This window comes from Papaver somniferum, unplaced genomic scaffold (genome assembly GCF_003573695.1).
Source record: "Papaver somniferum cultivar HN1 unplaced genomic scaffold, ASM357369v1 unplaced-scaffold_131, whole genome shotgun sequence".
Lineage (NCBI taxonomy): Eukaryota > Viridiplantae > Streptophyta > Magnoliopsida > Ranunculales > Papaveraceae > Papaver > Papaver somniferum.
Genome location: NW_020622270.1, coordinates 2,077,515 through 2,099,769, shown reverse-complemented (window position 1 = coordinate 2,099,769; position 22,255 = coordinate 2,077,515). Strand labels below are relative to the sequence as shown.

General features: G+C 36.7%; 3 protein-coding genes and 1 non-coding gene across 6 annotated transcripts; 2 read left to right on the top strand and 2 right to left on the bottom strand.

Annotated features, from left to right (window-relative positions):
- Nucleotides 1-1,856: 1,856 nt before the first annotated feature.
- TRNAL-AAG lies at nt 1,857-1,937 on the top strand. Its single transcript has one exon. It is a non-coding gene; the product is annotated as a tRNA-Leu (tRNA).
- A 1,430-nt stretch (nt 1,938-3,367) lies between these two features.
- Nucleotides 3,368-6,426, top strand: LOC113332568 (transmembrane protein 136-like). 3 transcript variants are annotated; one of them, XM_026579110.1, is made up of 5 exons: nt 3,368-3,447; nt 3,937-4,430; nt 5,661-5,780; nt 5,926-6,021; nt 6,104-6,426. In XM_026579110.1, exons 2-5 carry the CDS (start codon nt 3,990-3,992, stop codon nt 6,212-6,214), a joined length of 768 nt encoding a protein of 255 aa, XP_026434895.1. In that variant the 5' UTR covers nt 3,368-3,447; nt 3,937-3,989; the 3' UTR covers nt 6,215-6,426. The 3 variants fall into 3 exon arrangements, with proteins under 3 accessions (XP_026434895.1, XP_026434894.1, XP_026434896.1); XM_026579109.1 differs by having other exon boundaries at nt 3,407-3,548; XM_026579111.1 differs by lacking the exon at nt 3,368-3,447 and having other exon boundaries at nt 3,645-4,208; nt 4,287-4,430.
- Nucleotides 6,331-7,965, bottom strand: LOC113332567 (peroxidase 5-like). The gene is made up of 4 exons (XM_026579108.1): nt 7,662-7,965; nt 7,351-7,539; nt 7,071-7,239; nt 6,331-6,976 (listed from the first exon to the last, which is right to left on the bottom strand). Exons 1-4 carry the CDS (start codon nt 7,881-7,883, stop codon nt 6,567-6,569), a joined length of 990 nt encoding a protein of 329 aa, XP_026434893.1. The 5' UTR covers nt 7,884-7,965; the 3' UTR covers nt 6,331-6,566.
- Nucleotides 7,966-13,561: 5,596 nt separating this feature from the next.
- On the bottom strand, nt 13,562-14,281 carry LOC113332345 (F-box protein At3g07870-like). The gene is made up of 2 exons (XM_026578890.1): nt 13,829-14,281; nt 13,562-13,708 (listed from the first exon to the last, which is right to left on the bottom strand). The coding sequence occupies exons 1-2, from the start codon at nt 14,279-14,281 to the stop codon at nt 13,562-13,564; spliced, it is 600 nt and encodes a 199-aa protein (XP_026434675.1).
- Nucleotides 14,282-22,255: the final 7,974 nt, after the last annotated feature.

The following is a 22,255-nucleotide window of genomic DNA, read 5'->3' as shown; positions in this document are numbered from 1 at the left end:
TTAAAAGGCACTATTGGATATGGTATTACCTTGAGAAAGAGTGATATTGACAGATTAACATCTTATATAGATTCAGATTGGGGAAGTTGTCCTGAAACTGCAAGGTCAACTTGTGGTTATGCTGTCTTCCTTGGTAATTCTTTAGTTTCTTAGTCCATTAAAAAGAAACCTATATTTGCAAGATCAACATCAGAAGCAGAATACAAATGTTTATCTTTAGCAACAACTGATTTGGAGTGGTTTTCTTCTTTGTTGTCTGAGTTACATATTACTGTTAAATTACCAATTACACTCTACTGTGACAATACAAGTGCTATTTACTTATCTGCTAATCATGTTTCTCATTACAGGACAAAGCACATAAAAATTCAGTACCATGTGGTTAGAGAGCTGATTCATATTGGGTTTCTTAGTGTTCAACACATATCTTCAGAAAATCAGCTAGCAGATATTTTTACTAAAGGCTTATGTGCTCCAGTGATTACTTCACTACTTCAGCAACTATTGGGATCTCCTATTTCTGCATCAGTTGATTCAAATTGTCAGAGTATTTTTACTTCTTCTTCTGTTTCAGCAGTTAGTGGTTCTTTTGATGCAAATTGTTGTGTGAATGTTTCTAAATCTTCTAAACATGTTTCTTTCCTGCTCCCTTAATTTCTGTATTTTCAAACTGATACTTGTTCTTATTATCAGTTTGAGGGGGGATAATAGGAAAGTCAAATGTATTTGACTTTACTTAGCTTTGTCTTGTGAATCATTCTGAGTTATCTGTCTGATTCAGACAGAACAAATACTTTATAATAAATATGTCTGAACCGAGTCTTTCAATGTATCTTTTCATAACCTGTAATATATTTTCTTCTTCTTCTTCTTCTTCTTCTTCTTCTTCTTCTGTAAATCTTGATTATCATGAAAGCTTAAGGTTTCTCAGGAACAATGGATAGGAATGTGTTTCAGAATTTTTTTTCTAGTTTTCTGTCTTCAACGTGTAACACTTTTCAGAGATTTCAATTTTTGTAGGACATACTCCATTGATTCCTTTAAGCTGGCTTGCCTTTCTTCTTTGAAGTTCCAAAGCTCCCGAACTGGATGTCTTCCGCTGGCGTTGTACTGATTCATTTCGATTGAAGCGATAACTACAACATCATGTACTTCGTTGCCTCATTCATTTTTCAGGTCTCTCAACCTTTCATCATCTTCATCTATAACTTCCTGCACGCACCACACAGAATTGACAGCACTCTTCAAACTCCACAGTGATGGTAATTTAAGGGAGAAAATAATTTACTTACAGTAAGCTTTTTATCAGTTGTCACAGGCCACTACAAGAAACTTAATATATTGCAGCACCCAATGGTTGTGGCATAAAACCCTACTAGTGTCGCGACAACTTTTGTAGCAAGATGTCTATTGCTGCACCCAATCTTTATTGCTGCAGCAAGAGATTATATACTTTTTTGCCACACTCTTTTCATATTGTTGTTACAGTTGTGTGACAAAAGTTTTATTTTTCCGCAGTAAATTATAGCTTCTAGCTGCAGCTGAAAAGTAATGTGACTAGAAATTTGCTTTTGCAACACCTATATTGAAAGTGTGGCAATATATGTTGTAGCAATAACTAGATTTTCTTGTAGTGTGCTTAGACGGATACCACCGTGACTTTATGAATCTTGTATTTTCTTTTGCCACAACAGAGCATACAAACAGACCTGATAGCAGCAGCAGCAAGTAATATATTCTCATTTCTCACGAAAAATTTCTTGAAGATTTTAAGGTTAATGTGAAGAATAAAAGTGAATTAATGATAGTGTAAACAATAAATTATAATGCTTCTAGCTTCCTGACACATCAACAATGTTGATATGGCCGAGTTGGTCTAAGGCGCCAGCTTAAGGCGCTGGTCCGAAAGGGCGTGGGTTCAAATCCCACTGTCAACAGATAATTTTTGTTTTTGTTGATATTGTTTAGGACTAACTTCTAACTCTGCATTTGATGATTTTTGTTTTTTGTGATCTACTTTGGCTTCTCAAGAGCAATTAAAGCATTCAATTATTTCAATGTGATGCTTTCATGATGTTTGAGAAAATGGTAATAGTAGGAGATCTTTCAATTATATCAAGTCCAATTAAGAAGGGGGTGTCCGAGTGTTTATATACCGTGCTTAGTAGAATGTGACAGTGTTTATACAGAGGGGGTGCTGAGCTTTCAAAATTCTCTTGCACAGTATTTAGCTTAACCTGCGCCGCGGTGCCAATCCTAACAAGGTAAAATGTTTCCAATTGATCCATTGCCGCAGTGTTTGCTTCTTATGGTTTACAAAGTAGCCGGAAAAGACATAAGCGGTATTTAGGGGTAAGCTCGGATTCAATGTGATTATGGGCTTTGCTTTATGCTTAATGAAAATCCTGTGATTATGAGCTCTCCAGTTTACCAAGCTGTTCTTCATCACACTTCTTGACAAGAAGTTCTTGTCTTCATTTCAGTTCTCATCTTCCTTGTCAGGAATTGAATGCCCGTGGTGATGTGAACTGGCAAGTTGGAGCAAGCACAACCTTCTTTGTGTTTAATTTGAGTCTGCAATAATTCACGTTCTCAGGAATTGTAGTAATAATTCCCTAAGCATTTCTGATTTCTGAGGATCCTAGTAACTCGGTAACTCAGAAAGCATCAGTTAATAGACAAGTTATGGCTTATGCATGAGATAAAAGAAACTACAGAAGTAATCTGGAACAACCGATACGATGGAGTATTCTTTGCAAATTTAAATTTAGTTTTTGTACAAAAGAAAACTGGTGCACACACGAGCTACACAGCTTGAGCTTTTATCTTATTTTCATTGTAATTTTATTTTCGTTTATTTTGTTTTTTTCAATATTTTTTTTTTTTCAATATATACTTTTTATTCTTTGGTTTTAATTTTCTTTTTATTAGGCTCGGTTTTTTTTCTTACGCCAGTGGAAGATATTTTATATCAATGCCTCAACCTGAATTGTTTTATGTGGCGTTTTGGCGGCCAGAGACAAACAACTTCATCCACAAACTTTAGATGATCTCTTCTGTCAGTAAAGATGCAAATGCGAACTCATCTGCGGAGCATGAGTCTTGCACCAACCAAAGCATATCTTCTATTCATGAACCTAACTTTTTGGGGGCCCAAAGATATTATTTTCTTAAGTATATGCACACACACTTGGGCCGTTAATCTTTAATAGACAGTTACAACCAGAATAGATTGGTGTCAACTTCATCCACAAAATTCGTCTCAAAGCGAGCTTGCGTGCAAAACTGAACCTGGAAGCAAACGACATCAAACAGTTATTAGGTTTGCGGTTGGCATACTTGATCATTGGCTCATATAGAAAATATCCAGGGATTAATCTTTTGCGAGTATGTCCATCTCCTTCATCTAGATCATCAAGCAATACTTAGGTCATCAAGTAGTACAGTGTAAGTTCTAGTGATATAACAGCAACGTACAATAACTTTTTCCTTGGGTTTATTGCGACTGCTTGTGGGGTTGTGTACAGTTAAGGTTTGTTATATAGTAGGTGAGACATATCATAAAAGCCTTGTGTTCCTAGTTATGTGGTTGTGCTTTGGCTAACCCAAAGCTCTGACTCTATAATTAAATGGTATTCAACAAGAAAAAAATAACCCCATCTTCTTTTTGTAAATAGAATTAGATGAAGTCATATGGATTGAATGGGTGATTGCTTGCGAATATACTTCTTGACATTTCAAGTTTAGGTTGTTTTTGTTTTGGCCTTTTAGCCATTAAAGGGAGGGGCCAACCACCCACTTCTTCCCAACTAAATCCAGCTGTGCTAACTTATTGGACTTGATGAATTTGTAACATTTAATGCTTACTGTTTTTCTTATTTTGGGTATCTCTTAAACATATCTATATTTTTTTGTTAATTTCTTGTTTATGTTCAGCAAGAATCCAGAAATCTGTTATTGAAGTTTCATGTTTATGTGCTAAAAGAGAGATGGAGGACTACATAGTGAGCTTGGTTGTCTGTGGAGTAATTTCATGGGCAGCACTATTTATTTCAGTGAGGAAAATGTTCCCAAAAAAATCGTTCAGTTTCTGCAATCGAGTTGTTTCAACAATCCATGCTTCACTTGGTGTAATTTTAGCTTCTCTATCTGTCCAAAGCTGGACTTGTCCCGTTTGTCCCATGGCTTCCCCCTCTTCTCCTTTTCAGGTATATATTTCAGTTTCTTTCTTTCTTTCATTATGTTTTCTCAACTTAGTTTTATATAGTTTTATAACTAATTTGCAGATGCAAACATTGGCAGTGACCCTTGCTTACATGATTTACGATCTAATATGTTGCTTCTTTGGTCCTGGTCATTTCAACATTGACAATGCTGTTCATCATCTTGTCAGCATCATCGGCATTGGCGCTGGTCTCTCTTACCAAATGGTACTGTTCCAAACTATCAGTTCTTCAAATTGTCGGTTAGGGGCTGCTATATATAGTTCTTTAATTATATACTCCAATAAGCAGAATCTAAAATAAAGTATAAAGAATACCAATAGTATGTATTAGCCGATTTAAATTGATCCTTTTCATCGAATTTGTAGAACCAAAACTAGAGCAAGGTTCATTCTGATTTTTTCTGCTTCCTAAATTTGGTTTCATAAAATACCATTATCTTTTTAAATTTTTCTAAAATACCATCACTTTGATTACTTCCGTTAGCTTTAAAACTCAACGGCCGTTAAGTGACACATGTTACTTTCTCTCGCCTCCTAGAAGACTGAAATACCCTTCACCTACCATGAGTGGTTACATTGGTGCATACTGTCTGTATAGTTGTTTTAGCATGCAATTCACGCTGAAGTCTGAACGGATTGTGAAGTCATCTGTTTCATTGTCATTCAAGACTGAAAGACTTCATTCACTATAGTAAACATCACAATGTCCCAAGAATTTACTTTCATTTTGATTGGCTCTGAAAAAGGTTCTTGAACATGAATAAGGCGGTGACACGTTATCAACTCAATTTTTATAACATGCATATTTCAAATGTTTTATTGCTATATGATTGGATTTGGTGGCGGCATATATATGGGATCGGAGGACGACTGCCCCAACTTGCACCTTAGATTAATACTAGCATAAGCAACACACATTGCTAGGATATGAGCGAGTTTTAGGCTTTAGCTACACCTTGGAGCCTGCACCTAACTTTTCCTCTCAAACATCTGCTCAACTCATTTCTCTGTCCTTGGGCGCAATAGATATTTTTTTGACAAGTACTACCTGCGCTCTCTACACTATGTGGAGCCTAATACGGACTAGATTTGCACCCTGAATAAGCTGATAAAGTGAGGCCCATAAGATTTCAAGACCATGATTTGAAGTACCAGATTGGCTTCAGCAGTAGTGAGTTGTGCGAGTTGTCAACTTTTTAAAATTGACATTCAATGTGTGATAAAGTATTGATGTGCGGTTGATTAGGTAAATATTGGAATGTTTTGACTTAAGTTGGATACTGACTTTTTATTAACAATGATGGTATTTTAGAAGAAATTATTAAAAAGGTGATGGTATGAAACTTATTTTAAGAGTGACAGTATTTTGGAATAATTCTCATAATTGAATTCAACTGTTCTGAGTCCTCTGACTAGTTGCTTATTGTTCTTGTAGTGTGGGTCTGAGCTGGTTGCAGCATTGTGGGTAACAGAAATATCTAGCCCATTTCTTCACGCGAGAGAGCTTCTCAAAGAACTTGGGTACAAGGACACTGACCTAAATTTACTGGCTGATGTGAGTCACTCGTACTATAAGTTAGATCTTAAAATGGATTTTTTTTCGGTCAAGCTTTTGCGCTTTATCATCTCTTTTATCTACATTCTAGTTCTTTTATGTTGTTGATGAAGTTTAGCTTAATTAAGTATTACTGGTTATGCAGATCTCATTTGCGGTCATCTTCTCAATTGCAAGGATGGGTGTTGGTCCTTATATCACTTACATTACATTGTCTGCAGAAAATCCACTACTTATAAAGGTATAATAATAACATATAAGTATTTTATTTTCAAATACAAACTGAACTCATGAACTGAATCTTGCTCTTTGTTGGCTCGCAGATAATGGGTTCGGGGTTGCAGTTGGTTAGTGCGTTTTGGTTCTACAAGATTGTGATGATGGTGAGATACAAACTGTTCAAGAGGAACAAAGCTAGTAATAAAGTCAACTAAGGAAAATTGGTTTTGTTAAGAAAAATGAATTGTCACAATAAAGAATTAATTAGATATTTGAGAGTGCTTAGGTATAATATATTCATTTTGAAAGTTCAGAGAAACTTTCTATGTCGTTGATCCAAAATGAACTTTATTCAATTCTATACATATTGATAACTTACAAAGAAATTCTATACATATTGATAACTTAGACTCATGTTGGAAACAAACTTGTTTATTGATGATTTCTTTGAAGAAATCAATCTCTTTTCACTTAAAGTTTTTTTTCGGAGACTCGGATAAAAAGTTCAAACGATTTTTATTAGCAACCTGTAGAGACATTCTTTTCTTGTAGTGTTATGTTTAAATCTCAATATTTTTTGTAATTCACGGAACTACATTTCTTTCTGATTTGTCCTTGCTTCCCTGTTAACACTTCAATTTCTCCCATTTTAATCATTGCACGAATAAACTTTTCGGCCCATACCGAAGGTTGATAGGCATTTTGCAAGACTTCCTTTTTAGTTACGAAATTTGTCAACAGTGTCTGGTCTGATGTGAATAACCCTTTGTTTTGTAATAAACCATGGTAATATTTGTTGTCTGTAACTCCTGGTGTGAATCTGTCCATCACAACAATACTGTTATCGCTTTTACATTCTTTCCTCAATGTTGCTGCTAAGTGGAAATCAAGCGTGGGGTCTGGTTTTCCAGTATTTTGGAAGTTAACATATCGCCCAGAGATGGAAGAACACTGCGAAACTCCTATTGTGTGTGCTCCTGAAAACATGATAAATTTGAATCTCTCAATAAGTTTTTACTGCTAATAAAAGTATGAATGTAAGGCTCTGAACTCTTAGATGGGGGCATTTACCTGATAGGGTAACCATTTCTTCAGCTGTGAGACCCTTCTGAGCAAATCCTTGTATAAGCTGACTGACATCAGCAAATGGGGGTGGAAGTTGTGTGAGAGCATCCACTTCTAGAGAAATGATACCATCTTTTCGCCCTCCTCGAACAGCATATCGTGGGAATTTGCCGGACTAATGATACCAAAAAAATCCATGAGTTGGCTGATATATTTGGAGCTGGGTATGAAAGTTCTGAGCATCAATCATCATGGCTATTATAGATATATATGTGGGATTACTTACCAGATGAACACTTTCCCTAGTTGCATACGTGAGGATATCAGCACACGAAACAACTCCGGGGCAGTGATACTCCAAGACTCCTTTAATTTTGTCGATCACATCAAAAGCCTTAAGGCTTAGATTTGGACCTGCATCTTTCTCTGCCTTGTTATTTGGCGTAGAGTTTAAAAGAACTGATGCATCACATCCCTGGTAAGAAACAACAACCGAATACATGAACAAGCGTTTTCTTCCAGTACTATATTTCATGTCTGATGAGAAACTACAATATAAGCGTAAGCTTGTGTAAGTACTTGTTAATTACTACTTACCCTGACAAAACAATCGTGGAAATGCATCCTTATCAACCTAGCAGGAACCCTCGGGTCTTTGCTAACAATATCTTTCATCATATTGGCGATAATCGCCTCAGCCAGTGGACATTTTTTGTAGTAATGATGATGCCTTAGACCATGTTCCGCACTAACACCAAGGATAGACAAGTTGAGGACAATAAAACAGAGAACAGAAACAACTTTAATCATAGTGTTCATTGTGAAAATCGATTGAATAGTTGAGCTCTCAGTCAAACTAATTCTCTATCTCTTTCTCTTAATGTGAATTCCAGACACCCACAAGCTTAAATATATAGTATGAACTGCTAGGATTAATCTTTGACTTGGTAAGGATTAAAAATCGAAACTATGGTATTATCAAGAACCATGGAAATGGTCATCACCGAGTAACTGAGAATATGTCCTTGCTAAGATTGTACGAGTTTTCAAGTTAACATACAAGTTGACATATATTTTGAGTTATTGCCCAGTAAAGAATGAGATGTTTTAGCTGCCATTGAATAATTTAAATTATTTAATAAGGGTAAACGGCTGCTAATTCGTTAACAGCTCCAATGATGTTTAAAAATTGATTTATATTTTTGTTGAGTACAAAAGTCATGACATACAGCATACCTGGGATATATTAACCATAGCTAACTTGTATCGACAATCTATAGGTTTGACGATACAAAGTAGGTAATGGAAATGTTGGCCGTGGTTGATCTATTCTTATTTTAATGTTATTTTATCAAAATTTGGAGTACTGTTTTTGACCGATTCATCTGATGGCGCCATCTATAGAAAAAAATGATCTTCCACGCGGGAGTTATATAATTTTAGTTTGCTCGTTTTTCATGACATGTAGATTAGCACAATATGTTTTTATCAATCAATTCTTCTTATATAAAGGAGGATCTTTATGCTGATGTGGCCGCACCACAATCACTTTGAAATGTGGTTATGCCACATCACGTATCATTCACATGTCAGCGCCATATAATCTAACAAAAATATTCACGTTTAGGACACACCTCTTCGTATCATCTAATGAAACTATTCACGATTTGCGTACACCTCTTCGTATTTCGGGGTGTGAAATTGATTCGTTTGAGAAAGTATTTTTTGCCAAATGGTACAGTAGTTCAGACACCTTTTCACTAAGTGAGTGCAAAGTTAAAAGAATGGACACGTCACTTCCCAAAAGACATGTTTCTTCAGATGTATAAAAGACATTGAAGTTTGGAGCAGGGGTGCTTCTTTGGGTAGAGACTAGAGAATGAGAGGCATGTCTATTAGAGGAAGAAAAGCAGGAGAAAATCCGTTTTGTTTCGCTTTTAACACAAAGAATCATTAATTTGTGCCATCTTTGATCTTTATGTACCCCCCACCGAAGAATCTCAGTTTTTGTTGGTTATATGATCGGCAAGAAGTTAATATACTTTGATTCTTACCGTGAATCAATGTTAATATACTTCGACCTTGGACCAAATGGAAGAGGGGGAAACTTCAACAAAACTCAATGAGAGGCATGTCTTTTAGAGGAAGTCAGGAAGATAAAAGTCGGAAGATAACCAGCTGAAAGCCGTTTATTGCAATCATTTTATTCCCTGAAGTTTTAAATGAGATTTGATCCAAAGAACCATTAATTTGTGCAATCTTTAGACTGACACGTAGAAGAAACAATATATGGAAAGATACGACTATAACTTGGTGTCCATTATTGAGAAAGAATCTTTTTGCAAAATATTTTTCTGTTAGAAGTGTTACTAGATACGACTCTTCGCTTTGAAAACCATATTTATTCACGATAAAATCTCTCGGAAGATGACAACAGATTTGGACAGTGAACAATAAAGTTTGTTGCAACTTCGTGATCAATTTCCGAGATCCGATATATGTGCACTTGAGCACTTCTGCAATCCTCTTGAGAGTTTTAACTTTTAATCCGTCCATGTTGCATCCTATTATACGAGCAAGTATCTTATTCCTAATTCTCTTTTTCTTTCTTCCTATTAGGGTTAGTTAACTAATGGGGAGTTTTAAAAGGTTAAAAATATCTCAAGACATATGCTTCGGCTTAGTAGCAGGAAAACCATGAAGCCGGTAGTTTTGGTAAGCAATTAGGGTTGCTTAATGGCAATGTTTTCTCATATCTTTTGATGTCATCCGTTCGTGTAGATGTAGTAGTTCTATTAGTCTCTAATGACAAGTACCGCCATGGTAAATGACTAAATACCGATTTGCAGTGAGTGACAGGGAGATCGCATTCCGATGTATACAAATAGGGTTGCTTAATTGAGAATGCCAGTTTCTGCGACCTTCATTGTTTCTGCGACATGGGTTTGGAGGGGATAAACCTACCCAAGAAAGTGGTAGTCCCGATATTCTCGAATTATCTTTTGGAACGAGCCTCATCAGCACGAGAATATAGTACAGTTTACTTTTCTTCCCAAGACCATTTCGAGCAGTTTCGGAGAATTGGCGCATTATTTGGGACATCCATCCTTGCCTCCTTTTGGTCCCTCAATGTTTATTGTACGAGTCAGACTGCTTAAAGAAGCAGTAGAGGAGTACTGGCATAGTCAGGTAAATTTGGACTAAGATATATATTTTCCTTTCACACCATTATGGGATGTTCAGATTTGTTTGAATCTTAAATTTGGTTTTGATTCGCGCATAATGTACTTTGGAGTTAGCATGTTGTTCCCCAGAATTTGTTTTTATGGTTTTAGACCTCTTCTGTCTTATGTTTTTCAAGCTTTTTCGAATTTTGATTGCAGACTACTAATTGTTTGGTCAACATAATGCTTTTAATTTTTGTAGAATCTGGTGCTAAACTCATCACAATCACAATCATAATCATGATGATGGTGTCTAAGCAGAGTTCCCAAGTTTGGTCGCTGCTTATCAATTTATTCACAATGGTAAACTATTGAATTGTAAACGTCAACGTGGGAAACTGCATGCATTTTCATAAATTGAAAACAGGTGATGTTGTTAAAAGTTGAAAATGAAGAATACCTCCCAAGTGATCTCCATTTACAGGCTTCAAACTCTGAGGATGTTGCATGTTATGTCGAAATTATGAACCTTGACAGAGAAATCAATTTGAAGCTTAAAAGGTCTCTTTTGGAGTCACAGTTGGTTCGGATGAACACGTTGAGTTCATCAAGTTCGAAGCTGCAATAAATTGTGAAGACCCAAGACCATCAGGTATGTATGCTTATTTTTGCGGCCTTTGTAATTTTGTTTGCTGAAGCGAATTAGCGAACTATATTTTCCTTCTTACTGATTCGTAGGTTTATTTTTTTAAGCAAATTATGATTTTTGTGCAGAAACGTATACTACATGTCCCCTGTGTATATCAATGACTAGATTCCGCAAAAAAGATGGATGATTACAAAAGAACGTTCACGCACAAGCGAGATTCCTCTTCGGTAGTTGGATGACATATATCTGCATTTAAGAAACGATACATCCAGAAGCGCCTTCTTAAGGTCAATATGTAAGCTACATATGGACTAGAAAAATGGGTTCCTGAAGAGAAAGTTAAGCGTAAGGAAATGGTTGCACGGGAAACACGGGGGTTTGGTAAGGTTTTTAAAGTATCGGTTTGTATGGGAGGAAGAGGTGCTGGTGATGTATGTTTGTGAAGTGCAGCTTGAATAGCGTGTTCAGGGGAAAGGATTACGGATGTTCTTAATGCAGTTGGTTAATTGCATTCTGTATGAGAATTGGATTAGTGTTGTTATGTTAACTATTTAGAAAGTGAATGTGTTTGCTATGGATTTTCAAATGAGTAATTTAAGGTATGTTATATCGTCCAGTTCATCTTGGCAGATGGAATTCGACAAGAGCTATGAATTCTTTGTAAAGTTGTTGATCTTGAAGCAAAATAAACATTGGTAAGTACATCATGCAGTTTGGACTCATTGCAAGTACTTATTAAAAGCATTGAACAATCTTTTTGTTTTGTCTTTTTATGGATCCTTTGTGCACGGGAAATCCATCCCCATCCTCCCCCAAACGGAAAGCAACTATGTAAAACTAGGCCGTGCAACTGCACGGGCATGAAAGACCTTGTTTATTTATATTTTGGTTTGCAAATGCGACTAATTCTAGATTATGTCATTACAAATAAAATGTTCTGTTTCTCTCTTTTTCTTTGAATAGATTTATATTTCAATGTTCTAATATCATGTTAACAATGTCTCGTGTCTGAAGTAAAGTTAAGATGGGCATACATGTTAGAATTAGTCGGCACCAAAACATTGAATATTTCAGTTTTCTTTTCTAAGCTAAGATTTTAAGCTTAATGTATCTATCAATCAATTGTGGCGTGAAGAGTAGTGAAAGGGAAGAGAATAGAATGGCCGAGTTACTGGAGAAGACAGAAAAGAAGGATAGGAAAATGCAGAGAAAGGGATCAACTTCAGTAAAGCATATAATTAAAGGGATCACGTATAGAGACACTCAATGCCATGCAAGGCAAAGCTAAAGATTAACATAAAAATTGAATAGTATATATGCTGAGGAAGGTTCTTCTAACAAACGGAACAAAAATAGATGAGAGCCGAAATGCAAAACTTATAGTGAACACCAATGACACCTAACATCTCCACCAGCTTTTCTGGTTAGCTTTTCTCCTGCAACATATTATTGATTCTTCAAGAGTTAATTAGTATTTGGGTCGTAGATTTTGGTACATGTTAGTGTTTGGGTCCTAAATTTGTCCGTTATAGTGTTTGGGTCCTAGACCTGTTAGTCAAGGCGGTCAAATGGCCAAACAGTTAACGGACTTTAACTTCTGTTAGTCAAATAATTCACACGTTTGCCATTATAAATCCTGTTAAAAAAATCGAAGTAGGAAAGATCAGAGTTGATGGGAAGTAGTAAAATGGGAAAATGGAGGAAGGAACAGAGGTGTGTAAGAAGAGGAGAGATGGGTTTGATTTTCATTCATAAGACGATGAAGGGTGGTCGAGTTTTGTTGATTTGCGGACAGAGTTGTGTAAGAAGAGGAGAGAAACCTCTATTAGATTTCAAACCCATAACCATTATACATTTGGGGATTTAACAAATTGCCCATCACAACAACGAAATTTGGGGATTTCTCTAGAGTTTCCTGTTAGAAACTGAAGAAATGAAAATCAATGAAATTTGGGGAGTTTTGCTGCCATTATAAACAAGTTTTCTGCCATTAGTGTAGATTTTCTGTTGATGGTTTGGGGGAATGCATAGTGGCTATTGATGTCTCTTAAAGGCTTATGAATGTTTAGAAATTTCTGGTTTTTTTTTTATATGAATTTGCTGGGATTTGTTATAGGCGTTTGCAGAAGATGCATGATTCGTTAATGAACAACACCATTACTAGGTCCTGCTCATCAGTTGTTCGACATAAGTCTTCACCCCGTCTGCATTAGTTTGTACAACCGTGAGTCATGGTTCAGTGTGTGTTTTCTTTTCAACAGGTTAAGAGAATTAATAGGTTAAGATAGTCACTGGAAATTTGGTGTGTTTGGTTGCCGAGAAAACATGGAAGAACCTTACTTGCTTCCATGTATTTTAGTCATGAACGGAAGAGATTGAGTGGCCTTATATGACTGAAGTTGAACCCGTTGCAGTTGATCTGAGAGATGGATGCAAGGGATTAAGAGGGAAGTATCTTATTTTAGACTAACATTTGCAGTCATCTCGGCACACAGATGTTTCACTAACAGTAAATTCAAAATTTTAAATGAAAATTATTTCACTAACAGAAGTTAACGAGCGTTAACAGTTTGCTTTGACTAACAGGTCTAGGACCCAAACACTATAACGGACAAACTTAGGACCCAAACACTAACATGTACCAAAATCTACGACCCAAATACTAATTAACTCATTCTTCAACTTTAACCTGACCCAACATAAATACCGGAATTAAGCGAAACAAGACTTTCAAAGTAGTAACTGTCTTGGTACAAGTTGATTGATCTAGTAATATTTAGTTCCATAGCACTTTTGTTCTTAGGGTCATATACAAATAGTTCACCAGAAACCTAGAATAGTAACGTACCACTCTTAAAAGAACTAATATACATCCGGCAACTCATAATTTTATCATGGGTAATGACACAACGCTTGGTCCAAGATTCCCGAACTCTATAGTCCTGCATTACCCATACTTCAAGGTGAACGCAATTAGCATTAACAAATACACACAGGCACCCTTCCAACACCGCCAAATTGCGAAACTTAAAACCCGTATCCAAAGGTTCTTTTGGTAGTTCAATTTCTTTGAATATCTCGTTGCTGGTGTTTGGAGAGACTAAAACATCGGAAAAGTCTTTCCTCCTTTTGGCTAACCAGTGACAATCTCCAATAGCAATCACCTCGGCTTCACGATAAGTATATATATAAGGTACATTTCCAATGGTTTTCCATGAATTTGATCCTAGCGAATAGACTTCGAATAAACCTTGACAATCAACAGCTAGTAACTTGTAGTCTTTACTCCTGTAATCATAACCAAATGCAACCATACAGACATTATATATTTTTGAGTTTGGTAATTCTTTGTTCTCCCTTGTGGCTGGATTCCAAGGAAAAGGGAATCCAGGAACTGGAACCATAGGCACACCAGACCATCACAAGACCCCATAAACCGAAAATAACGGAAGGATTTGAGTGGGTAATCAATTTCCACCGCACAATCTAGAAATCCATACGTCGACAATAATAACTCTTGTGAATGATATAAATCGTGACTTGGAGTAGCATAAGGACCTACCGATCGAACTGTCGTACCCTCTAAGCAAAAGACAAGGGTTTTTTCTTTTCTTGGTAAGATTAAGATGCATCTTAACAAAATGATGGCTAGAAATTAAAGAAAACCATGCCTTGCATACAAACTTGCATGCTAATAAGGATTTAACTGTTACCTTTAGTAAAATTTCAAAGTAAATCTCCTCTGGGATGCTCGACATCCTGTCTCTGTCTCTCGCATAAAACTTCAATATGTACGTATTAAGCTATAAAACCCTAACACTGCAAAACTCCACGGAAGTAATGGCCAAGACTGGGACTATGCTAAATATGGAAAATTAGAGATAACTGGGACCCCAGACAGGACCAGCAGGGGCGGTTTTATAGGATCATGGCATGGCAAGTATGGCACCATGTACAAATCCTGTCAAGGGGATTGAGTTCAGGCAGTCGCATGAGAAGAACAAAATTTCCATTCTTGTTTTAAATGACCAAGGCCATTTGGCTGTCTAAAAGACATTAAACTTAAGGAAAAATATGGTATAGTCCAAAATCCCATCCAAATATATATTATTTAGTCCTAACCCATTCAACTAGGTACAAATTAGTCTTTTTTTATGGAAAGTACACAAATAACCTTCCTAGTTTACAATTTAGTCCAAATATTTGAAGTTTAGTCCAAAGTGACTCATGCTGATGTCACCAGTTTTATATAATATAAAAAATAAATTAAAATCAATTTATCTTTCGAACCGTTTGTCCAAAATTCGCAAATTTTATATATTCAGAAAGCTCTTTCCGAAAGCTACAAAAAGAGTCACCATATGACTATATAATTCTCATTTCTTTTTAAAAACTTAGTTTACATTGATGTACAAACATGTACACATCTGCCATAATTATATAAAAGCAATCCACATGCTTGCAAAACTTGCAGCTTCTGCCATGGACTCAAAGGTCAGTAAGGCGCCTCTATCGTCAAAAACGTAACAAGCAAGTTTTTCAACTGGGTAATCAGTAGCAAGGATGGAAAGAATAGTATTTGCAGTGACAAGAGGAGGCTCCTTCTCTGGATCCGCAATAGAAACAAAAACATCAATCCTCGACAAGTCATATTTTCCTGTGGGATTGCCAGTTGTGGGTGTTTCAAACTTTTCTTTCAGAACAGCAAGATCCGTGGAACGGTTGATGGGGCATAGCTTAGGAAGCTGGTCAAGTAGCCAAAAAAGTGCAAACCTCATAACAAATCTTGAATTGTGATCCGACGATAGCGTTTCACCTGTTGATATAAATTCCAGTCTACCATTATCAAATTTGCATGCCGAATTGAAATTTGGAAATAAGTATGCGAGTAATAATTACCAGTAGAAGGATTAAACATTAACCAAAGCTTATTCTTGAATTACCGATCAACACCTAGAAATCGCACCCAATAAACAGGTGTATAATTATGTACACATTAATCTTCAACATGTGTACAACTATGTATACATGGCACCAGACATTGAGAGCTTCTAGTTTAATTAAAATAGGAACGCGATAATACTAAAGGTGCAGGAATCTGAATTGCTTTTATATAATTATGTACTTATCAACAAACAAATAGAATAACCAGGATGCAAAATAAAAGAAACAAATAGAAGGGTGGAAATTCTTAAATAATACCTTTTAAATGTTTCGTTTTGCGTCTCGGCTTCGAATTGTGGAACCTAAAAAAGAATTCCCACCATCCAGACGAGTAGTCATGATCTTTGTTCTCAGCCATTTTTTGAAAAAAAAGAATAAATAAATGAATCCACCCTTACTTATCCCAATAAATTAATGCAAACATACAATAACATGAGGTAGGATATGTGCAAGAAATCATAAAGATCGTTACGATACCCATTTCATCACGAGGAAGGCCAAGTTTTTCATATGTAAAACTAAAAATAGTCCATGTGGAATATACAAGAATCCATATAAGTGGTGTACAAGCATATACACCTCTTATAACAAGGACAAAAGAAAGTGCACTTTTATGTACACTGCGTATATCAGGTACGTAAATGCGTAGTGAGCACATAAATGAAAATCTTAAACCGGAATTAGCACTTACATGCTTAATTCCAAGTCATCATCAATCATTTAGGTTGTGGTTGTGCTAAATATATAGTTACACAAAAAATAATAACGTGCTTGACCAGGGGAACACATGATCAAAGAGCAGAAATAAAGTGACCCTTCTGATTCACTAACCTTTCTTGAGTCAGGTGATGAGTGCTAAAAAGTGCATATTTCTATATATTTTTCTTGGCATTTAACTCATCTTTTGTGCATTAATTCTATATTTTATCCCATATTCTGTGTGTTCGTTGTTTTCAAGAATAAATACTTTTCTTAATTAATTTTGCATTTTTAGGTACTAAATAAAGCCTGGTTAACTCACGGAGCGAAAAGAGCAAAGGAACGACAAAGACTCTCGCTAGGAGGAAGGGAAGAATGATGTTTGCAAGAGCCGGATCAACGAGAAGTGGGCTTGAAGAGGAAGAATTGTTCTTAAAGAAGATATGGGCTTGGCATACCCAAGTCCCAAAACCCTCACCCAAATCCATTTCCTATATCCATACCCGTTTCCCTTTCTAGCCGTCAGATTGGATCATCTCAGCATCCTACGGTCGCAGCATCGCCGTACATCAAAGTCTGAAACTCCTGTCTAACACTACAGCACCTAACTCCATCTGGAGCCGTCAGATTCGTTGTATCACTTAATCCAACGGTCGCTCAGAGCCTTCTTCTATCTTGCCGTCCGATTCATTTCATCATCTCATCATCCTACCGCTGAGCTTCGCAAATCATCAAAATGGATGCCCCCGCTCAACACCTAAGCATCAAACCCATCGACCCAAAACAAACACCCACTCTCTTCTTCCCCAAATACACTTCCCCCAAATTTCTCCTCTTCCCCCGACCATGGCAGACACTGCCATGTCTGCTCCGCCGTCTCCATCTCCACCACGACCACAAGGACACCACCACCATCACCTACCTCTTCCCTAGTCGTGTCTGTCTTGTTCTTAGCATTGATTTTTGATTCTACCAAGAAGACAAACATAACCAGGGTTTCACCACAGTGAAGAGAAGACAAAATTTGGGAGAAATTCGAGTAGAGGATTAGCAGAGGAGGAGAAGTACAAGCATGGGTCGAGTCTATTTGCATCAGAGGGTGAGTAAATTTTATTTATCGAAACCCTAATCCTGCTGATTTGGGGATTTTCAAATTAGGGTTTTTAGAAATTTAGGGTTTTGTAAAAACTATAAAAGGGAAGCTGTAGAGAATGCAAAACTGGTTCTTGGGTCATCCGAGATACCCCCTAATTGGGTTAATTTCATGTTGTTTCAATTTCATAATTCAGTTTATTTGCAATTTCATATTTAGTTCCATTTTAATGTTAATTATGTTCTGAGTTCACTGGTGCTAAGGTTGAGATGAAACCAATGCCACTGCTAGTTAGTTGAAATCATAGATATTGTTCTTGTTGTGCTAGAACTGTTTAGGATAAATTATCCTTCAGGATTGCTTACTCATCTAAGTGATTGATCTGCGAGTAGTTTGTTTTGTGAGAGGACAGCTAATACTAGGATTAGATAATTATCTTAGTGATACTAAACCATCCTCCTGAAACAACCCTTTGATGAGCAGCAGGCTTGAACCTTCACTGCCATCTAGATAGTCAGCAAGCCTAGAAGCTCACTGATATCTACACCAGGGACAAGAGTGATATTGAAATTGAGATTGCCTTAGCATAGGTTATTGGTAGATTCAATACCTTAGTAACATTTGCTCTCTGTTGTTTAGTTACACTTTCTGTCACTAGTTCAGTTACACCAAAATAGCTCAGTTGTGTTTCAACACAACACAAAAATCATTATCTTTTGTCACTGCCTTGCATATAGAATTAGCTAGGAAAACTTCATAACACCCCAAGTCCCTGTGGATTCGACCCGTACTCGTGCACTCACTGCAACAACACCGTGCACTTGCGGTATCACTGTAGGCATCCATTTATTCTCTTATTTTCACATCTTTAAATGCCTACCAAGTTTTTGGCGCCGTTGCCGGGGACTTGGTGTCGTGTAGTGAAGTCTTTGCATCTTAGTATAAGCATTTAGTGCATCATAACTTGCATTTTCATCTTTGCATAATTTTTCATCTTTGCATCATTTTCCCTTGCTGTTCTTGCTGTTCTTGACAGCTTCTGTTGAGCTTTCCAGGTGCTCCTGTTGCTGTGCTGTTGTGACTCTGTTTTGCTTGGCTGAGCCCTTGCTGTTGCTGCTGATTGAGTTGCAGCTGGGCCTGCCACTTGCTGCTACTTTCTTCCTCTTTCCTGTAGCTGTTGTGGTGCTCCTGCTTGTGCTGCCTCTGCTGTTGCTGGTGAACTGGTGGAACTGAGGCTATTAGTTTCCATGTTGCTGCCTGCTGCTGCCTTCTGCACCTGTTGCTGTGTGACCTGACCCAAAGCCTGCTGTTGTGCTGCTGCTGCTGATCTGCTCCTGCTGCTAGGCCTGAAGTGGTGCTGCTGCCATTCATAAGCCAAGCCCAACTGGGCCTCAACAAAGACAAAAGCTTAGGATGATCCAAAGCCCAACTGGGCTTTTGCAACCAAACTGAACAGCTGGGCTGTGCTTAAGCAAGTAAGCCTAAACCCATTAAGAGAACCCAACCTGTGGGCTTCCATTTTTCATTTGTGGGCTTGTAATAATTTTTTCCATTTTTCTGTTGGGCTTGTAATCTTAATTACTTGTGGGCTTGTTTGTTTAATTGCTTGTGGGCTTGTGGTGTTAGATTGATTTGGGCCTGTAGTTTTAAATTAGAAAAACTGAACTTTTGAAATCCCAACTGGGCCTCAGACCAAACAAGCAACAGTTAGGCTATTTCAAAAGCTACATTGGGCTTCAGTTTGCATACACATTGTGGGCTTAGTTCACCTTCCCTTGGCAAAGCAATTTCTCCCACCAATGTGGGCTTGCTCCCAACACTAAAACCAAAATTCTTGCTCCCAACACTAAAACCAAAATTCTTGCTCCCAATACTAAAACCAAAATTTTTGCTCCCAATTAAAAACCAAATTTTTCTACCTCTTTAAAACCAAATTTGCTCCCATCAAAACCAAAAGCTCCCAAATGGGCTTTGTCTTCAAAGTCTAAAACCAAAGTTTTCAAAACCCAATAAACCAAAGTGTTTTCTTTTCCCATTAGGTCCAAATTTTCTAAAACCCATTAAAAACCAAATTTCTTTTCAAACCCGACAAAACCAAATGTTACCCATAAAAACCAAATTTTTCCCAAAAATCCAAACCCATTAAAAACAAAATTTTGGGCATTGTAACATAGTTACTTAGCTTTTGAGCCAAATCATGTCTAGATCTTGGTCTACAGTTGGGGAATACAACAAATCCCTTAGAGAACTTGCGTGTGGACATACTTCACGTCATGAACCTCCCATAAACCATGATGTCAATAGTTATAGGAATTATTATGGACATTTTCAAAGTCCTGAGCCTCAATACATGAACCCTAATAACTATTCACACATGCATCATTCACCACAACGTGAAAATGAACATTTTGCTAGTGCCTCACTCACACAATCATCACTGATCGATCAATTAGAAGCTCGAATCGCAGCTTTAGAAATGCAATCACATGAGGAATCTGTCACATCTAATTTTCTTAGGCAACCTGAAATCTATGCATGTCACGCATGTGGTAGTTTAGACCACCCTGTTGAGAATTGTCATATTTTGCATAATTTTAGGCAATCTAGAGAAAATCCAAGGTATGAAATGCCCATAAATTGTGAGAATGGTAGTCATTGGGACCATAATCAATCCTTTGAGGGTTGCGATCAATATTTTGTAAACCCTAATGACCATGCACACATGTACCATTCACCACAATTTGAACATGAAGAATTTTGTACTCCCATGAATTTAGACTCCACCACAGAAGCTTTAAGACTCAGTAAGCAAAACTTTGATAGATCTACATCACGAATTCATGCATATTTAGATCAGATTTTGCTTCACCTACAAAAGGAGGAAATTCATGAGGAAATGTATGTTGTCCCTAATGAAGTGTCTAGTCCCATTCTTGTAAATGATGTTGAATATGAACCTAATTTAGAGGAACATGAATCGACTAATGACACCAACACTGTTAATGAGGACCAATATGCATGCTACCATGATGATGATTATGATGATTATGATGATATGTTATAAGAACATGAAAATATTGTGGAACCTGTTGGTTCAATAACATATGGCTTCTCGCCCTCGACCTTCATGAATGTTGTTTTTCCTAATACTCATTGTAATTCATATGATTTTGATATTGACATGGGATTCGTACAATTATTCTGTGAAGATGAGCATGACATAGGAATAGTTGAATCTTCTATAGACACTAATGTTATTATGCATGAAAATATATTTGATGTGTCTGATTCTCTACCTAGGTCACATTGTGATATTTATCCTGATTTGCCGATGCATGAGAATAAATTTGTTGATGATGTTGATGACTCTGATTGTGATCTTGCCAATTTGTTTGATGATTGTGAGCATGTTGTGACACGTGTAGAAGACTTAGGAGATGTTGATGTGATTAGTAATGATGTGCCTATTGTCCTACATAAGTCACAATCTGTTGACCTTCCACCCAACCTAGATTTGGTTTGTACCCATATTGTCAAACCGATTTTTCTGAGATTCCCTAATCTAGGTTTGGAACTGTGTGCTTCCCAAGTCCTTTTGGACTATTTTGCTTCTAAGTATAATACATTTGAGGAACCACAGTTGGAATTAGCATGTGTACCCGTCCCTAGCAAAGTTCATTTCGAGTTAGACCTTGTACATGATGAACCCCCAAAACTGCGAGATTTTGTTTCCAAAATTTTATCCGTTGAAAAATCCAGGTTTGGGGGTAGCTCATTTTGTTTCACAACTTCACTTGAATGCCTATCATATTATTATTGTGTGAAGCTGTTGAAACCTCTACACTTTGTCTTTTGGGTTGATCCTCAACTCTTTAGATTGTTAGTGTATGGTGAATTTTTTGTATATAATCCAGTAGATAAAATTTCTTAAAAACCCTTTTGTTCCTTTTGTATATATTTTGCTAATCCAATATGATCTCGGCTGACATATGTTGGATTCTTGCCTTGAATAACGGAGTTCTAATATTGCTTTCGCCGAAATCGGGTATTCTCTTTCCTTTTTCTCTACTCAACATGATCCTCTTCATATGTTGTATTATAATTTTGTTCATATTTTGAAACATTGAGGACAATGTTTAGTTTAGGTTTGGGGGTGAAAAGTAGATACTTTGATAATATGCCATAATTGAAAACAAGAACTCCTTTTTGAAAAAAATGAAAAATGAAATTAAAAAATGAAAAATTGAAAAAAAACATAAAAATGGAGCTCATTTACCTTGAAATGTTGACTCTTGTGCAAATATGTAATTATTAGGAGTCTTAGTCTAGATATTTAGGCACCCTGATTCTAGCACAATTCACATAGTGATAAGAAATTTGCACGCGCACGATCTACCAATACATGTATAGCCTCGATCTTCAAGGTGTTTGATAGGAAGTCACGATTGCCAATCACTTTAGAATACTGAACGAAACTTGACTACCTTGTTCTTTGGTTGGTTGGGATAGAAGGTGGAGGTTACATTAAGAAAGACAACCATCGAATTTAACTGGGTGCATCAAAAAGGGCTACCTCTTGCAAAGTGTCATGTAATCTTTTGTTTCCTTTTGTATATGTATCAAAAGTGTTTCCTTTTCAAAA